The sequence below is a fragment of the Myripristis murdjan genome, chromosome 15 (assembly GCF_902150065.1).
Source record: "Myripristis murdjan chromosome 15, fMyrMur1.1, whole genome shotgun sequence".
Classification (NCBI taxonomy): Eukaryota; Metazoa; Chordata; class Actinopteri; order Holocentriformes; family Holocentridae; genus Myripristis; species Myripristis murdjan.
The window spans coordinates 13,920,798-13,939,276 of NC_043994.1; the positions used below are offsets into that span (position 1 = coordinate 13,920,798).

The 18,479-nt window shown below is 40.5% G+C and overlaps 2 protein-coding genes across 3 annotated transcripts in view; one reads left to right on the forward strand and one right to left on the reverse strand.

Annotated features, from left to right (window-relative positions):
- Positions 1-9,284, reverse strand: part of rgs7a (regulator of G protein signaling 7a) — a 51,478-nt gene extending 42,194 nt beyond the window's left edge. For both annotated transcript variants that reach the window (XM_030070829.1, XM_030070828.1), the window contains exons 1-2: positions 9,117-9,284; positions 8,091-8,209 (exon numbers count right to left, since the gene is read on the reverse strand). In XM_030070829.1, the coding sequence (XP_029926689.1) occupies positions 8,091-8,168 (78 nt within the window). In that variant the 5' untranslated portion in view covers positions 8,169-8,209; positions 9,117-9,284. The remainder of the gene's footprint in view (positions 1-8,090; positions 8,210-9,116) is intronic.
- Positions 9,285-12,950: 3,666 nt separating this feature from the next.
- LOC115372734 (ubiquitin-conjugating enzyme E2 D4-like) lies at positions 12,951-15,433 on the forward strand. The gene is made up of 7 exons (XM_030070830.1): positions 12,951-13,107; positions 13,576-13,639; positions 13,882-13,913; positions 14,358-14,435; positions 14,573-14,678; positions 14,785-14,878; positions 14,982-15,433. The coding sequence occupies exons 1-7, from the start codon at positions 13,084-13,086 to the stop codon at positions 15,025-15,027; spliced, it is 444 nt and encodes a 147-aa protein (XP_029926690.1). The 5' UTR covers positions 12,951-13,083; the 3' UTR covers positions 15,028-15,433.
- The last annotated feature ends 3,046 nt before the right edge of the window (positions 15,434-18,479 follow it).

An 18,479-nucleotide genomic window follows, 5' to 3' on the forward strand; every position in this document is an offset into this window, starting at 1 on the left:
GACAGACAGACAAGAAGGGGAGCAGACATTCCTCCTCTGTGCTGTAGATGAAAGAAGGGAAGGAAGGGGCGTCACACCAGGAGCACCATTCCACCATCGGCCTAATTTCAGTGGGATTCACAAGGAGAGAGTACATAAGAACATAATTGAGATGCAGGAGGCAGAGAGGAACAGGGAGACAGATACAAACAAGGAGGGAACAAGGACACATGGACACTTTGGATTGACGCACAGACGCACACCCGCTGTGCCGTGAATACAGAAAAATGCAGCAGAGAATTCAGATAAACCTGTCAGTTGTCTTGGTTTCCTCCCCCCTCCGCTCTCTCTCGCTGACCATCTCAGTCCTCATTAAGACCATCACATTAGAGATGGCAAAGGCAGAGGCTTCATTCAGAACCCGAGCCGGGGTTCTCCGGTAATCTTCCATTAAATGTTGAGTTGTAATTAAATGACCAGACTGAGGCAAGGCCTGAGTCAGCCTCTATCTTAATGCCCAGGCTTCCTCAGACTCTTATATAACACGAACAGACAGGACTATAGACTCCAGCTGTGGCAGACATTTTCAGAGGGGAGGATTGAGACCCAGAGGGGCCTGAGTATCTTTTGACTGCCGGTACAGAGGAGCCAAAACATATTTACTCCATCACCAGTGAAGACCACTATTAAATCTTTGATGTGTTGTTCCTCACTTCAGTTTTGCTCTGCATTCCAGCGATGTGCTCTCCAGTACAAGGTAGACCAAATCAAGATTTAATTTAATTTATGATATCACACTCATCCTTCTGGCGCCTGGCCCTTGACAGATTCTAGCTCCAGCCAAGAAAGGCTATGGAATATAAATGGGTATCAAGTTCAGTTTGCACAACTTGCAACCAATTGCCAAATCATCAAAGACAGAGTATACCAAAGCTTTTCAACTGTGCTGAGAGACCACGTAGGAGTTCTAGTAGTTTTCCCCAGTACCTCACTTTCTCTTTTTCTCATCATACCATATTGCCTCAACAGACCCCTAAGTGATTTGGAGCTTCCACTTCCATCGCCTTAGCAGAAGATGGGAAAATCCATTGGGGAACAAAATGAGTGCTGACTCCTCTGCTTAGCAACTTTGAATTTAGCATGGATGCCTTTATTTGCTGTCACGGTGTGGAAACAGTTTTAAGCTACAATGCAAAAATTCAGAAAATCTCTAGCATTAGCCAGCTTAGCACTACAGTAGCTGACACTGAAATTGATGTCTCAGAAGTTTCTGGTCCTAGTTTGATAGCAAACACACATTGAAAAATAAATTAAGTCGACAAGACATGTAACTTTTATAATGTCAGTGTTTACAGGACAAAATCATTGCCAAACAAAAACCAGAAACCCTATCCATTTTTGTCATAGCCACAATAATAAAGGAACCAGATGTGCCTCAGCCACCTCAGTGGTCTATGGGGACTAAAAGTTGGCTTAAGGAGAGCTGTTTCTTACAGGGGCAAAGTTCATAATCAAATTATAAGTTACAGTTTTGGATGGCAGAACATGTGTGCTCTTACAAGAATAAAGCACCCACTTAAAAGAACTGTGAGCATAACTAACCTACAGTCACTTATTTTAGGAAAGCTGGGGCCTTTCAGTGCATTGACATGAGAAAGGACAGTATGTGGTCTTACTGGGCAACAGTAGTGAAGCCCAGTATGATGACATACCAGAGCTGCACTACTATTGACTGTGGCATGTGTCACTACTGTAACTACCAATTCCTCTAATTGGTGCTAAGGTATTGACGTCACCACATGCAAGCGTAATGGATGACTCTGAAAAGCATAAAGACATAAATGCCTGTTTTCCATCCAACAGTGGCTGCCAAACACCCACATATTCCCTCAACACTATGTGCAAAAAAGAACATGCGTGTTTTCATACATAGGAACAGAAATCACCCAGCTGGCAAGCTGACATACAAAGAGCCCTACTTCACACACAAAGATCTCTCTCTGATCTGGCAATTATAGATCATCCCATCCCCCTCTCTCTCTTTCTCTCGGTCTTACTGATCTTCTGATTGCAGATTGAGGGAGACAGGCAGTACAAGAACCCTTCAATCTGGCTCTTAACTGAGAAAAGCTGAAATGTATTCAGTGGCCCCTGCTTTATGACTCATGAACAACTGAGAATGGCTGGGAATTTGTATCAGTGGCTGGCTTGGTTGATTTAGGGTAAGTTTAACAGATGCAGATTAGCCCTAGACTGATAATGTTTTCCAATGGTGAGATCCCACTGAGTTAAATTTGTTGTCATCCAAGACTTGGCTCTATGTCACAGAAACCAAGCCGTAGTGTATTGATAATGGCTGCAGTTCAACATCATCTAACACTACTGTATTACTGCCGTGTCGCAGCAATGCAGAGGAGAGGGAAAGTCTTGTTACAGCAAAATGACCGCTTGTACACAACCACTTAATCAATTGACAAATCAATAGCATGCACTAATAAGTTTGCCCTGTTGGTTATTTCTGTGTTCATTACTTTGTTACTGAGTCACACTTAGGGGAAAGGGTTCAAATCTCACAGTGCGGCATCAGCACCCTTCTTCCCTAGTGTGAAGGACACAGTTCCCCTAAGCTGAAAACATGATGGGAGAGACAAGATTATAAGAGGCAAAGCTCTCAAGAGAAGCATCTAAATAATATCTTGTGATTGCTGATGATTCCTCAAGGATAATCTCTGCTCTTTGCATGTGACATGCAGACAGTTGTTTGGCTTGTAAGGAGTCCAAAGGTCAGATGAAACTGCAGTGCAAGGTTTGGTTCTCTGGTAGTAGCAACATAAACATCAGAAAAAAAAAAAAAATCATACTAAAATATCACATACAATCATTAATTAAATCAATGGCAACTCTTTGTTGATGGTAAATGATGATAATTTGATGCCCAAAATATGAAGTACGTGCTCATTTAGCATTAGCAGTGGCCAGTTTTCAGTGGTGTTTTCTGATGGTGAAGGGACCACCACAAAACAGATAGCTGCATAATTTATTCAAAATGATATTATACAGCCATACTATCAATAGTTTTATGAAATTTTGTTTAAAGTCTCTGTATAATGAGGCTGAATTGTGCAAGGACAATGGGAGTCAAAGACTTTTCTGACTTTGCGTCATTGTCATGCTGCAAAGACCAAGTTTCACCAGGGACCAATTACTTTAGAGACACACTGTATTGACATCCATGTAAGCACCAGAATATAAAATAGTGCTCCAATATTGACTGAAGATAACAATAACAATGCAATACAATGAGGAATGTGCTCAACAAGGAAAAGGGAAAAAAAGAAAAAAGAACAAAACAATAAACATGCGAGAGGATTAATGTCCCTACATGGAGATAGAAGTCAAGGTGGCTGCTGGGAATACAATTACTGGATGCCCGTTGGCGGCTCAGATGTAAATAAGGGTGGGCTGGTGCCTCAGCTGTCAGATACTACACCACAGAGGAAGATCAGACTCCAAGCATTTGCACTGCAAAAAATGTCCATCTGAAGTCATTAAATTTTGTATTAAGAATTTATTGTTTTGTTTTGTTTTGTTTTGTTTTTAATGAATTTGCCTTATTTGGCCTTTGGCCTTATCTTCCTGATTTTTGTTTTGTTTTGGTTTTTGTTTTAGGCAAAATAAGATATTAAGGAAAGGCTAAATGACTTGTTAAAGTGATACTTTGGATTTTTTCCCATATAGTGCTATTTGATGGTCTATGCAAGTGTAATAAATCCACGTTTTGTCCATTAACTGCTTCCATGTTCTGAGAGTGAGAGCTTCAATATAACTGTATTGCTCCAAAATGAATGGAGTAGAGAGGCCGGTAAAACAATATGATTTTGAGCGGTGACACCAAGTTAAAAAAGATGTTTTGAAGTATGCACAGCAACCCACGTTTGTTTTGGTTTCACTTTCAGCGCTCCTTTCAGCCCCCAGGTTTCCAGGAGAAAGGATCACTATCGCTTTAAGGTGAGGATTTTTACAGCATGGTTGTTTGAAAAGCTCTGTCTGTTAGATTGCAAAAATGTGGTGGAGGAGACAAGAGAGAAAATGCAAGGAAAAAGAATTTCATATTTTCTCTTGTGCGGGAAGGGAAAAATTCACTCTGGAGCACAGCTGAATGAGACCGTTGAAAAGCAGCACTGTCTGAGAGGGAGGAAGCTGAACAAATAGTGTCAAAGATACCACAATACTGGAGTACCAAAAGTGGGTTTCCGGTGCGTGACGGAACTACGGCGAGGAGACTTTTAACCATTCTGACGTTTTGTGTATTCAGCTTAAGATTTGTTTCACTGGCAATGAAGCTGTGACAGGCCAACAAATACTGGAGGTTTCCACTTTCTAAAGAATGAAGAAAACAGCTAAAATATTTTCCTCTCTTTTTTCATCTCTTTTCTCTCCATGCGCACAAAACCTCAAACAGACACAGCCTTGGCCGCACAAATGTGAACACGCACACACACACAGTCTTTCTCTCCTTCTTGTTACACATGTATACACACAGGAATGCTCTAACACACACACACACACACACACACACACACACACACACGTGCACTAGTTAGTGAGAGAAGATGCTCCCTTCTCATGCTGAGTGGCTATGAGCTTCGCCAGTGCTGTTTTAGGCCTGCATGAAAAATTCAATACTCTCTCTCTGCAACATTCGCCCTACATAAAGCAACATACACACGCACACATACACACACACACATGCACATGTACACACATCATGGCATTATTCATAGGACACATATGGGCATGCATGAAGGAAAACACATAGAGTAAATTGTGATACCGTGTTTGGTTAATGTATGAGCCAGATGAACTTATAAGGGCTTTATCTAGTAAGTGATCATCTAGACCCTCATAGATGCTTAGAGAGAGAGATTCATCTGTTGTCCATGGCAGAAATGTTCTTTGTAAATTTCTTAGGTTCTTAGTGGATGTTTTTCTTTAATTCAGTGAGCACTGAGCGGTGAAATTTTGTGTCGCTAGAGTTGTTAATAAATCAGGTCCCGTACAAACCAGCTGTGTGTGTGTGTGTGTCTTTGTGCATGTGTACATGTGGGTGCGAATAGGTGTATGTTTACTTGATTAAATATATCTTACATGTTTAAGAGCGCATATATTTGTCCGTTCACATATTGAACATGTGCTTGAGCACTGAGACATATTTTGGTAATTCCACATGCTAGATGCTAAATGTGTTTATACGTGTCCTTGAGAAAATACACATCTCTGCACGCATGTCCACAGCAATCAGGTCAACACCTCAACCCTCCCATCCATTTTCATTACACATCAATGACAGGAGTGGCTGGAGAGAGAGAGAGAGAGAGAGAGAGAGAGAGAGAGAGAGAGAGGGGAGAGAGAGAGAGAGAGAGAGAGAGAGAGAGAGAAAGAGAGAGAGAGACAGATTGAGTGAAAGGATATGGAGTTATGCTCCCAGTGGAAAGACTATTAAATCACTATCCACTGTCTTGACCAATAAAACTCTCTGCTCATATTACATAAACCTATATATACACACTACTACTGCATCTTTGAATACTGAGAAGATTGGATAGAGTCGACATTTCATTTACCAAAACTATCAGATTGATCATTATGAGACTGATGAACTAATTCTTTGAGCAGCAGTGACCTCTAGTTACTGTGCAGCCTGGATTTTTAAGAGCCTCTCTTCCACTTACAAATTTATCCCATCTTAGTGCGACGCAATCAGTGTTTGTTGCACACCTCTGCCAAGACATCTCAATCTGAAAAGCATTTGGGCACCTGTTCATGCCAGCAGCATCCACAAGGCTACAGACGATATTTTTCCAATATGATTTAAACCTTCTCGAGAAAAAGTATTTCCCCTTTCATTGACTTCACCATCTTCTTTCCCTCCTTGTATCTGGGTCAGACAGTCCAGAGAGCCAAGCTGGGGCCATGTGTGGTCAAGTGGTGAGGAAAAAGGAATTGGATGACTTAAAAATGTTTCTGCCAGGGCAGCTAAGTTATCAATCTGATGCTCTCTTTTCCCATTTATAGGATAGAGGACTAGAAATCCACAAAAATCACAAAATCTTTTGCGTTGTTTATTTGCCTTAGTGTTTATGTGGTAATCTTGATATATTAAAACGACAACAACAACAACAACAACAACAACAACAACAGTCAATTCATTTTGCAGTGGGTCAGAGCTGCAAAATTAACAATCGTCAAATGAACTATCTGCATGTTTCTGCTCATTTACATGCTGGGATCTCATGACAAATCCATCATGCCGCTGTTGAAAAATAAGGATTTTCAGATCAATAACAGGGAAAAGATAGACATCAAATGTAACTGAATAGGTGCAAAGACAATATTGATGTTCCTGTATGGGATGAAATGGTTTTCCGGCCATGGCGTCTTTTGATACAGTTTCAAATGAAAATAAAGTGACACAATCCCCCTCACTAACACCACAACTAAAATAAACCAGCAATAACAAAACTATTTACAAACCTCTGTTGCCCTTATTTGGCCTTCAAATCCTCACCTATTGTCTTGTTATAAGAAGCTATTGAAGGTTGTGGCTAAGATACATATGCTATTTCTACTGAAGGCCTAGAAAGAGACTCTTCTAGCAAATCTTGTCGCACACTGACAGATATATCGCTTAACATGGTGTGTGTTCTGTAAAAGACAGGCAATCTATGATATCATGCTAAGCGTATCCTCTTCCTGGTGTGCAGAAGATGTCGCAGATGGAATGGGAGCACCTACTGAAGGGTGAAGAAAATGAAATGAAGAAATCAACTCAACGCCTGAGTCATCCACAAGCAAGATGAGGAAAAAAAAGATCACTTCATTGGTGCATCTGACAGTGAAATAGGACGCTGGATTGCCCATCAAACACTCTTGTTAACTGTAGATTATTGGACATGTAGCTGTTGCTGCTCTGGTGTGGTACGGCAGATTACATGTTTATTAAATTTGTGAGGCACCATGAGTTAGACTCCAGCAGCACTTAATTACAGAAAATAATGGCAACACGGACAAATGAATTAGATATTGGATTTGTGAAGCAAATATTCGCCACATACTCCAGGGTTTATACTCAAAAAGAAATTGCAAAATATCTTAAATTTGAGTTGATAAAAGCAGTGGTAGCAGGTTCAGTAGGTTCTCCTGATGGTAGCTAATACAATTTTCAGAATTATATATTTGTTGGTTAACCTTAAATTGAGTTTTTTTACATGTGAGATGAAAGGCACTCAACCAAACTGATGTAAAATAATAAGCAGTGCAAGTTCCCCAATGCCTATATTTCACACTACAGGTGATTAAAGGTGTTACTTTATATAAAAAGGTGTTTGGACACCAAGTCTCTACAAGTAAACAAAAAACAAGTGTTGTTATATTCCCTTTAGATCATTATTTCATTGCTTTGTTCTGATGTTTGGAGCAATATTCTATTAAAATATCTCAACAGCAGGCAATACGCCCCAATACCCACCACCCCCACCCCCTCGCCCCCTCTTTTTTCTAATGCTATGATGTAGTAAAAGATCTAACGGGGGGAAAAAATACTGCACTAACAGGGTAATGAGCATTAAAAGCCTGTGGCTTCTTTTTGCTCCAATTAATGTCAGTCAGTTAAGACTTCATCCTCCAACATGTTGGTAATAACAGCCAATGGTGTAAACTACAACATGTGTGCATGCATGTCAGTGTGCGTGCATGCGTGCGTGCGTGCACGCGTGTGTGTGTGTGCGTGCACATGTGTGTGTTTGTGTGTGTGTGTGTGTGTGTGTGTGTGCAGTGAATCTAAATTTGCATGTCATATATGTTGTGATACAACTAGATACTACTCCATGCATGCATGCATACTCACACACACACACACACACACCGAGCTTATATTATAATCCTAAATCAACCAAGAACACTGTCTTGCAATATAGTGGACATCAATTGTTTCTATCACACAACTCATTGTCGAATAAATTAATGCAGGTGAGATTGGGATTCTCACACACAAGCATGTACACACACACACACACACACACACACACATTAAAAGCAGCTAGTCACCTTACCTTTCTGTACACTATCATGTTGGGAGACTCATCCGCAACCCCATTGGTCCCCTGCCCAACACTGTTGGTCTGTGCCATGATCCAGTAAGGTAATCTGCCACAGCAAATGTCAGGTGTTCCTAGTGTGGACACAAGGGACATTTCAGTACACCAGAAAAACAATGAGACCTGAACATGCCTTGCCCTTACCTTGCCAAGAAGGGAACAATGCACATGCAAGGATCACATTTCAGCATATTTGAGATTTCCACATAGAATGGACGCACAGTGTTGAAATACACTGCACTTGTTCACATTTGACAAGGTCTTGACAAGGACACTTTTAAGAGAAGCTGCAAACAGGAGGCTGCCACATCAAATGGGCTCAGGCACCATGTGAATTCCCATTAATCACAATGAATGAGCCAAAACTTCAGTTTGAGCGTTAAAAGCAATGACAGTGTTTGATAGTGCACTGTTATCATCATTTCCTTTGATGGATTCATTGCATTCAAGAATCGGCAGCTGACATCTTCTCTGTTTGTTGATATTGGAGAATTCAATGGCAATCTTGGCATCCTATACTGAACTAAACTGGGGTTGAATTGTGGGCTGGTACTGGCAACATGATAAGGTGAGCACCCAAACCCAACGGTAAATGCAATAAAATAACACACTGTCCGTCAAGGAGATAGGCTAGCTAAAATAGGAGCATCCATTCGGGTAGAGGGGTACAGTCAAAACGAGTGAGAAGGTGCAAACGTAACGAATATCGCATGCATGTTGGAGACTCATCATTCTGTCTTCGCCTCACGACACCTACACGACATCCTTCCGAGGATTAGTCTGCAACACTAAACAGCCTCCTGCCTGCAAACAGCAAAGTCATGTAACCTGCTCCCAACATTCATGTTTTTCTTCCACAGCCGCTTCAGCACCGTGGACAGCTACCGCAAAACGCCCGCACCCGTGATCAGCCCCTCTCGCTTATCACGAATTGCACGAAAATATGCACACAACGGCGTTATCGGTCATTGGGTGGTTTACCTGAAAAACGCGCAGAGCCGCGATAGGATTCCTGATTCCTTGCAGAAGTGGAAGCCTATGCCTTGCGTTCAGTATGTCAACTGGCAGACATAGGAATGCGAGGATAATTCATTGGCAACGGCAAAAGGCAGGCATTCGGCGGAGACTTGGTTGGTACAGCTCTCTCTCTCCTCCTTTCGAAATGATGCTCAATAGCACAGGCGCGCAACCTCAGTGCTCCGTGAACGCGCATCGATCCATGACCAATCGCGTGTAAGGAATAGATTACAGCCATGAAGCTATTTTTTCTCCCAAATTGTTGCCCAGTCCTATGCAGGTTATGAAAGCTTGCTCAAGAGAGTAATTATCTGAACATTTTAACAATCGCAACCTTAAATGAAGGACCAAAGTGGAGGGAAAATATGCGCTAACAGTGAATTCATGTGGCATCCTTTTGAGCTTGGACAATCCCAAATATAGAAACATGCCGAATAAAGATTGTTTTGACAGTGCAATCAAGAGATCAAGAGCCAAATCGTGATCCTGTCGCACTGACATTAATATCCAGCCAAAAACCTTTTGTGGAAACTGATTGTGTTGATTTTGCAGAATAGTATTAATCAAAGGTCCTAATACATAATTCATGTAGGCTTAAATATTGGACGGTTCGGCACAGCTTATTCCCAAATCTAGAAATAACAGAGACAAGGCTCTCTTAATTGTGTCTCAAAGATACAAAACCTGGAGTTTTCCTAACGTCAGTGAATGAGATAGCGTACCTACTTTTTTTGAGACACAGTAGTCTAGTCTAACGTGAGGTGAGGGAATATGGGCAGACATCAGGTTGAAAACTGCAAGCACTACAATTCAGCAGTGGCATGATGATAATTTTATGAGCGCCTACAATCCCTCTCTCATTCACTTTCAGTTGAGCACTACCTGGTACTGTTTCTTGTATAGTTTAGTGCCTTCATTCACTGGCTTCATGCTTCAAAATTTTCATGTTTTAACTACTGTAAAAAGATTTCTATTTTCATTAAGAACATGATAATAAAGTAAAATTGTTCAAACCATCAATACTGAGTCAATGAGATATTACACACTTCATTACTGCTCAATTCTGGCTCATTCTTTTAGGCTGGGTGATGGCCAAGGGTTGTGCCAAAATATCTTAATTACGACATCCATCAATGAAATATCTTTTGAGCATGCATTTAGATAAATCAACAGCAGGAAGAGTGAAAACAGTTTCCAACATCTTTTTGCAATTTGGGCTTTTGCCTCAACCAGCATTGGACACAGAGTGCCACAATGCTGCATTACTCAGAGATCATCCAATAATGGTCTTTTCTCACAATACCTCACCAAAATTTTAATCATACTGATAAGGCCCAAAGAAACCCAATTACAATTAATGTCATTAAAATGAACAGCTCTTGGTATGCACAGGGGCTGAAAGTGAGTTCCTCCAGGAGTGTAAAGGTAGCTCGCTCAAATTCTCTGGTTAATTTGGTTGTACTTTATAGCAATTTTGTATGAAATCGTATCAGTCACTAGCTGTCACTCTGTGCCAACAAATGTAATGAATAGGAGCCTTAACTATCTGTTGCCGTGCATGATGCAACACATCAAGCAGCACTGCAGAGGAAAAACAAAATCTAAATCTCTTACTTTGCTGCAGTCTGCAGCTTGGAGGCACACAGCAGTTCAGGCGTGAAAGATGACAGATGTGCCCCTTTCCCTATGTATCACTCTGTCTATGTTTATCTATCTTCTGTGCCCCCTCCCCCTTTTCTCTGCCAGGACAGTGTCCTCTGCAAGGTGGACTCAAAACATGTGGTCCATTCAGTCTCCCCTTGGGCGGCACAATCAGTGTTTCAATAATGTATAATTCTACAAACACCAAAGAACATCTGTGGCAATTCTGCAAAGATAACAGATTGCTAGGCAAAGTCCGGAGACTGTAAGCCAATATCATTTGATTTCAACAAGGCATACCCCATCTCATATTGCATTATTTTGTCTTGTTCATTTAAGTAACAGCAAATTATAATTTCTTTATCTGGTCTATTATTAAAATATCAGGGACTCCAAAATAATTTCAATTGTAAAGTTCTATAAATATACACCTGACTGTCTGGACACTGATTTTTTTTTTTTTTTTTTTCATGGTTTAATGTTCATGGTTGGCTGTACCCACCTCTCTCTAGAAATTTAGAGTATACCTTATAAGCCTAATAGGCCATTTCTAGGAAATGGCCGATCAGATAGATTAATCAACTATGTGAGGTGTTATAATATGTTTTGTCCGACTCTGTGTGACCTCTGTTCATTTATTCTCCTTCAGTGACTCAGTGTGGGCTGTGTAGTCTCAAGGATGAGCGCATTGCCATAAAACTGTGTCAATGTGAAGATACGGTATTTGATTAATAAGCATTAGTGATCCAAGTGACATTAATAACTACCATTGTTAGTCCAGCTTGTGTGTGTTCTTTCCCTTATGTGTCCATGTTAATTTTGGAGCAGCCAGCTGCATGGCATTAACAAGGGGGATTCACCAACCGTTCATGCTAAGCATGATGATGTCATTTATCTGCACCCTGACTCCTCAAAGCACTGCATTGTGCTCAGAGGGACAGTTCCATTTGTTTTTCAAGGGCCCTGTCCTCATAGCAACGACAAGCCAACTTGTTCAACATTTACTGGCTTTACTCCAAACTCACTGTTGCTACACCATGCAGTCTTGACAACCAGTCACTAGAGAGCCCACATATCAAGTGTCTCATTAGTGGAGCTTACATCAGAGTCAGGTCTTGCCATTTTAAACCAAGGAGGGTTCTGGGAAGCAGAGTTCACTGAATCCTTGTGGGTTTCATCTACAAGTCCCCAGAGGCCACACACTACAGCATATACCATATTCCAGTCATTCTAGGTGAGCTATCACTATCAGGGCTGCAAATGGTTCTACTGCAGGGCCTGTGAGATGACTCTCATACTTTAGATGCAATGGAGGGAGGGGAACAGAGGTCCAACCAAAACAGACCAGGGTCAGATAGGCCAGGGCCTGTCAAACTTCGTCATGCTCTGAACCCCTGACTTGACTGTCTTTAAGTCATAGACCCTCATTTTAAGTTGTTATGCCCTGATAGGAAAAGATATCTTGACAGTTTTAAGTAGAGAATTGCTTAGATGCCATACTTGAATGACTACAAATAGCAGCAGGGACATTAATGTTAAAATAATCACCCACACTTGTCTGCATTGTAACAATTTATGGTTAAATAAATTAGTTAAATTAAGCTACTGCTCATGGTGCTGGGGAGCTCCTGGACAGATTGACTGCAAAACCATGACTAATACTAGTACTAATATTTATACAACCAGTAATAGCATGACAATACAACATACTAATAAACATTAATAATAGCTCTACCTGAATTGAAGAAAAAGATGTCAAAAACCTGTTGCAAATGCACAGTTGCTAAATATCACTGAAGCAAAAGTAAACTGTAAAGCCTCACAGATACTCGAAGTGTCTGAACAATTTGACATGTATTCAAGTTAAAATTCAACAGTCAGACAGTCCTGTGTGCAGCCTATTAAAAAAATATGTCATGCTGCTGCCATACTATCACATAGCCTAAAGCCGTATTTGAGTTAATAATAACTGGACTGCCCTAAGCCATATAGCATTCATTAATTAAAGAGCGGTCAAGAGCCATAGAGCCATCTGGCGGCCCGCGCTTCTATACGGCTTTGTCCTGTAGCTACGGTATTTTGGTGAACTGTCCCTTTAAGCGCTGGGCTTAAAGACTCCAACTCCCATAATGCACGTGGGCATGCGTCGTCGTGGGACAAATAGCGGAAACAAAAGAAAACACCAGTTTCTCAAAACAAATAACATCGAGTGTATTTAAAGTAGGCATTAGCTGTGACTGACAGCCGTCACCCTTGACACCATAGCTGCCTGTCCTTCAGGAGGTTTGTTATGGCGTTGAAAAGAATACAGAAGGTAGGTGTAATTCGTCTTTTCTTAATTAACCAACGTTGACGTACAGAGGCTCGTCTGACACACAGCGCACGGCACCCAACCGGCTGCAATATTAAGTTAGCTCATTTGTTTTCTGATAATTAACAAAAATGAACGTCACTTGTGTAGCTACAACGTTTGGTACATAAATTCCTAGACTGCCTCTGCGTTTATCTAAGTTAATGCTGATGACCTTACGTTTAAATGGGAGTCACTTATCTTACGCTAGCTACCTTAGAAGATAGTTTGTATTGCAGTTTGTGTTTTGCTGTGCATGTTATCGTGTTATGAAGCGAGTAGAACAGCCGCTCCTCATTAACACTTAATTACATGGACGTCAGATGGGATGTTCACTTGATTAACCATGAAGTCCTTCGATTTCTGAGCCTTGTACAGCAGTGTGGGATGTGTAATTGATTCTTCTTCTTATTGTTATTATATTATTACCAGGAGTTACATGACCTGCAAAGGGACCCTCCTGCTCAGTGTTCAGCTGGACCTGTAGGAGAGGACAGTAAGTCAACTCAGCTCTTAATGCAAGGAGCTCATGGAAGTACGGGCTAACCCAGATCACAAACAGCCATAATGTGCCTGTAAAAGCTGTCATTATTATGCTTTTTTTCCCCGCTTGCTCAGCTTACTAATCATTTATGGTATGCTTTTGAAGGCGCGTGTTCCAGTCAGATATTGATATCTGGATGTCTTTTGATACTAAGTGATGTTCTAAGAAGTGATCATTGTGTCTCTTTTTTTTAGTGTTTCACTGGCAAGCTACAATCATGGGACCGGTGAGCTTTTTCTGGACCCAAGCTGCTTCTGGATCGTTAGACAATAGTGTTTTTATGTTGACATACACCCCTCCCCCCTCTGTTCTGTATGGAAAGCATAGAATGGTGCTCTCTGTCACACTGCTTACATACTGAAGCCTGCAGCATCACCTGTGCTGGATGCTTTCTGAACTATTTTTAGTTCTAGTGGGAACACACCATCTATTTAGTTCTCAATATCTCACCTAAAGTTTTATCATCCATTCATCTCACTTCCTTTACTGTAAACAAATTACACACAAATAAGAATTTAAATGTTTGTTCTGTGATAGTAGAAGGTCATTCATTGGTTTTTGTTTGTTTTTCTATCTATCTATCTATCTATCTACAGATATAGTATATATTTTGGGTATATACTAGGCCAGATTTAACTATGTTTCAATGTTATGTTTTGTTTTTTCCCAGACGGACAGCCCATATCAAGGAGGGGTGTTCTTCCTTGCTATCCACTTCCCCACTGACTATCCCTTTAAACCACCAAAGGCAAGACTATTAAGATCCCAGATTATAATTCCCTGGAAAAATCAATGTTTTAGTAAGATTACATTGCACTTAAGAGCCACGGGCACCTTTTAAAGTTTGGTTTTTACTTAATCCTCCTTTGTGTGTTCTTCCCACAGGTCGCCTTCACAACAAAAATCTATCACCCAAACATAAACAGCAATGGCAGCATCTGTCTTGACATCCTAAGGTCACAGTGGTCACCTGCACTTACAGTGTCAAAAGGTAACTAACATCTGTATTTTTGCCTCTAAAGCATTTAGCTGTCATTTTATAAGTAAGTGCATGAATAGCCAAGGTATTTATACTGATTATTGGTCTTTTTTTCCAGTTTTGCTATCCATATGCTCTTTGCTGTGTGACCCAAATCCAGATGACCCGCTTGTCCCAGACATTGCACACATCTATAAATCTGACAAACAGAAGTAAGGATGACACCACAGCATTTTGCCATGCTGAAGAAAATGAATCGGTGAACTAGTCCTTTAAAAAAAAAAAATTCTGATTTGTCTTTTTCCCCCTCTGTAGGTACAACCGATTAGCCAAAGATTGGACTCAAAAGTATGCAATGTGAAAGACTGTGAAGTTTGGACATATTCTGGATGCAGTACTGTTGCAACTCCTCATCAACACCAGTTCTAGATTTTTTTTTTTTTTTTTTTTTAATGCTGGAAGCACTTTCTCTGCCCAGACTTGACTTATCGTTTTAGTCTTGAAGTTTTTTTTTGTTTTGTTTTGGGTTTTTTTCTCCATTTTTTAGCATTTTTTATTATGATTATCATGGTTATTATTATTACCCTGGAGAAAAATTGATTTACCCTTTTATTTTGTTCTTTATAGAGATTTATATTGTATAGTACAAAACTATACAGAGAATATTTTTTATTATTTTGCATTAAAAAAACTGAATCAAAAATTATTTCCTAAATGTTTCCTCTTTCACTAAACATGAGTGAACTGAATAACTCCTTGCAGTGGCAGTGCATTTGGTTTTCTTTCAGTATTTGATTTCATGTAATTAACACACACACACACACACACACACACACACACACAAAGTCAGGTGTGGCCTACGTTATTGGAGGTGGCACACATACACACAGAAGGAGTTCCTGGTGCTTTAGTAAAGAAATTTTAAAAACATAATGGTATTGAAATGGTCATGGTTGTACGGGTGTGAGAGGCTGTGCTGTAACCAGAGGATCTCAGGTTTGATGTCAGCAACAGCCACACATAGATATGTCCTTTTAAAATGTCTGTGAGCCTGACACTGAAACCCTGTCTGCAAGCTCTTTGCAGGCCCTGGATGTGTGGGCATCAATACAAAAATGTAAATGCTAAATGATAAAGCCCTGGGTTCATGACATCATGTGATGACACAGTCCTACAGTGTATTTCCCTCTGTAAATATCACCAAACCACAGGCTGCCTCTACTGCATTATTAATATGACCACTAGGTGGAGGCGTTTACTTTTTCCAGCTTGTGCCTCCACAGTAGGCTGTTTTCTAGCCAGGGCAGCTCCATATTCATGTTTGTTACATTTAATTCATGCCCAGTTTGTTGAATGGCTGTTCTGATTGTCTTCCTGTTAACACTGAAATGGAGAAGAGATGTTCAGTCTGCTGACATTAGCCCATCTGACATCATTTCAACATTTTTAAATATTTCAATGCACTCTCTTTCAGGAGAGACTAATTGCATTTGCTCCCAGAAATATCTTAATTTAGAACAATTCCACAGCATGTGGCACAGTGTGCTTTTGTCTTTCCACATCTCTAGAATCAGGAGCTAATTTGTATTCAAATAATCTTTCTAGTGCAACTATGCTCTGTTAATTATCTTCAATTGCATTGATCATAACCCACCATTAGGCGTGGATATTGTTATGTTAGCATTAATATGAGACAACAATTCCTGATATATTTCTGTTTCCAAGGTTTTTGGGGCTTTTTCTGCATAATCTCCTCGTCTCATTCTCTGCTCCTCTGTTGTCTCTAATAAACTGGTATATTCTGGACACAAAGAGATTGCTTATTCAGGCAAGGCCATTTCAAGAAAGAACCAAGGAGACAAGAGAGTGATCTTTTTATATGTAAATATGTCTCAGGACTGCCTGAATGTTGTATATCACTCAAAGGGCATAAACTGAAGGGAGAGACCCGCATACAAGTGACTTAGTTTTTTAATACCTGCATTTTTCACCTCTCATTAATAGTATTCTCTTGTTATATAAAATAATAGCAAGTTGATGATCTGTAAATTCTTTCTAAGTTGTTATGTCACACCTTTGAAATGGAAATGTGTATTGCACAGACGTGTATCAGTTGTATTTGGACAATGTTGGCCATGTAAAAGAATATTTTACATGTTGATTTGTTCTGAAATAGCATTTATATGCAACCGAGATGGTGCTCTCTCAGTAATATTAGAGCCAGGATTTTCTAAATATGCTTTGATGTGCTAAGAAGTACAGGTAGAGGTATTCAGTGTTTTCAATCCACCATGTTTGTGTGACTCAAACAATTTTGTTAAATTCAGGCTGGGTGTTATCATCCCCAGTTGGACTCATTTTCAATGCAGGTGTGACAGACTCATTTTCTTTCTCCCCCCTAGAATAGGGGCTATCTTTGCATGTGGGCCAAAATGTATGCAGTTACAATATACGCTATATGGACAAAAGTATTGGTACACACCACCTGAATTCACTTAATTCAGGTGTTTCATTCAGTCCCAGTGTCGCAGGTTTATAAAATGAGCATGAAATTAATACAAGGAAAGGGGAAAAAAGTAAAATAAATCAACACTGCTGCAGTCATGAGGATGTTATCACACAAAGAGACACACAGCTTCATCATCTGTGATGCTTTACAGAAATGTTCAAAATTCAGACATACACTATATTGACAAAAGTACTGGGACACAGCTCTTAATCACTGAATTCAGGTATTACATTCAGTCCCATTGCCAGAGATGTATGAAATCAAACACTGTGCTATGCAGTCTGCCTTTACAAACATTTGTGAAAGAATAGCTCGTTCTAAAGAGTTCACTGAATTCCAGCATGCTGTAATAGTAATGTAATATGATGCCACTGTTGCAACAAGTCAGTTTGTGAAATTTCTTCCCTCCTAGATATTCCATCATCAGCTGTAAGTGGTATTATTGCAAAGTGGAAGTGTTTAGGAACCACAGCAACTCAGCCACCAGGTGGCAGACCACATAAAGTTACAGAGCAGGGTCGCTGAGTGCTGAGGCACATAATGCGTACAAGTGGCCAACGCTATGCTGACTCAATAACTGCAGAGCTCCAAATCTCCTAGTGCACAAAAACTGTGCGCTGGGAGCTTCGTGGCATGGGTTTCCATGGCCAAGCAGCTGCATGCAAGGATAATGCTATGGGCTTGTTTTTCGGGGGTCGGCCTCGGCCCCTTAGTTCCAGTGAAGGGAAATCTTAATGCTTCAGCTCACCAAGACAATGTCTATGCTTCCAATTTTGTGGAAACAGTTTGGGGAAGGCCCTTTTCTGTTCCAGCATGACTGAGCCCCAGTGCACAAAACAAGCTCCATAAAGGCATGGCTGGGTGAGTTTGGTGTGGCAGAACTTGACTGGCCCGAACAGAGCCCTGACCTCAACTCCATCCTGCACCTTTGAGATGAACTAGAACAGAGATTGAGAACCAGGCCCTCTGGTCCAACATCAGTGTCTGACCTGACAAATGCTCTTCTGGATGAACGGGCAAAAATTCCCACAGATGCACTGCAAAATCTTGGAGAAAGCCTTCCAAGAGGAGTGGAAGCTGTTATAGCTGCAAAGGGGGACCAGCTCCATATCAATGTCTATGGATTTAGAATGGGATGTCAGAAAAGTTCTTGTAGCTGTAATGTGGAGGTGGCCCAATACTTTTGTCCATATATTGTATCTCTGATGAGCCATTATCAGCCAATAATTTCACCCAGTTAATATATCATTGTATTGTGTCATTGCTATTAGAAACTGAATATAGGCCCTCAGTTCCAGCTTTGC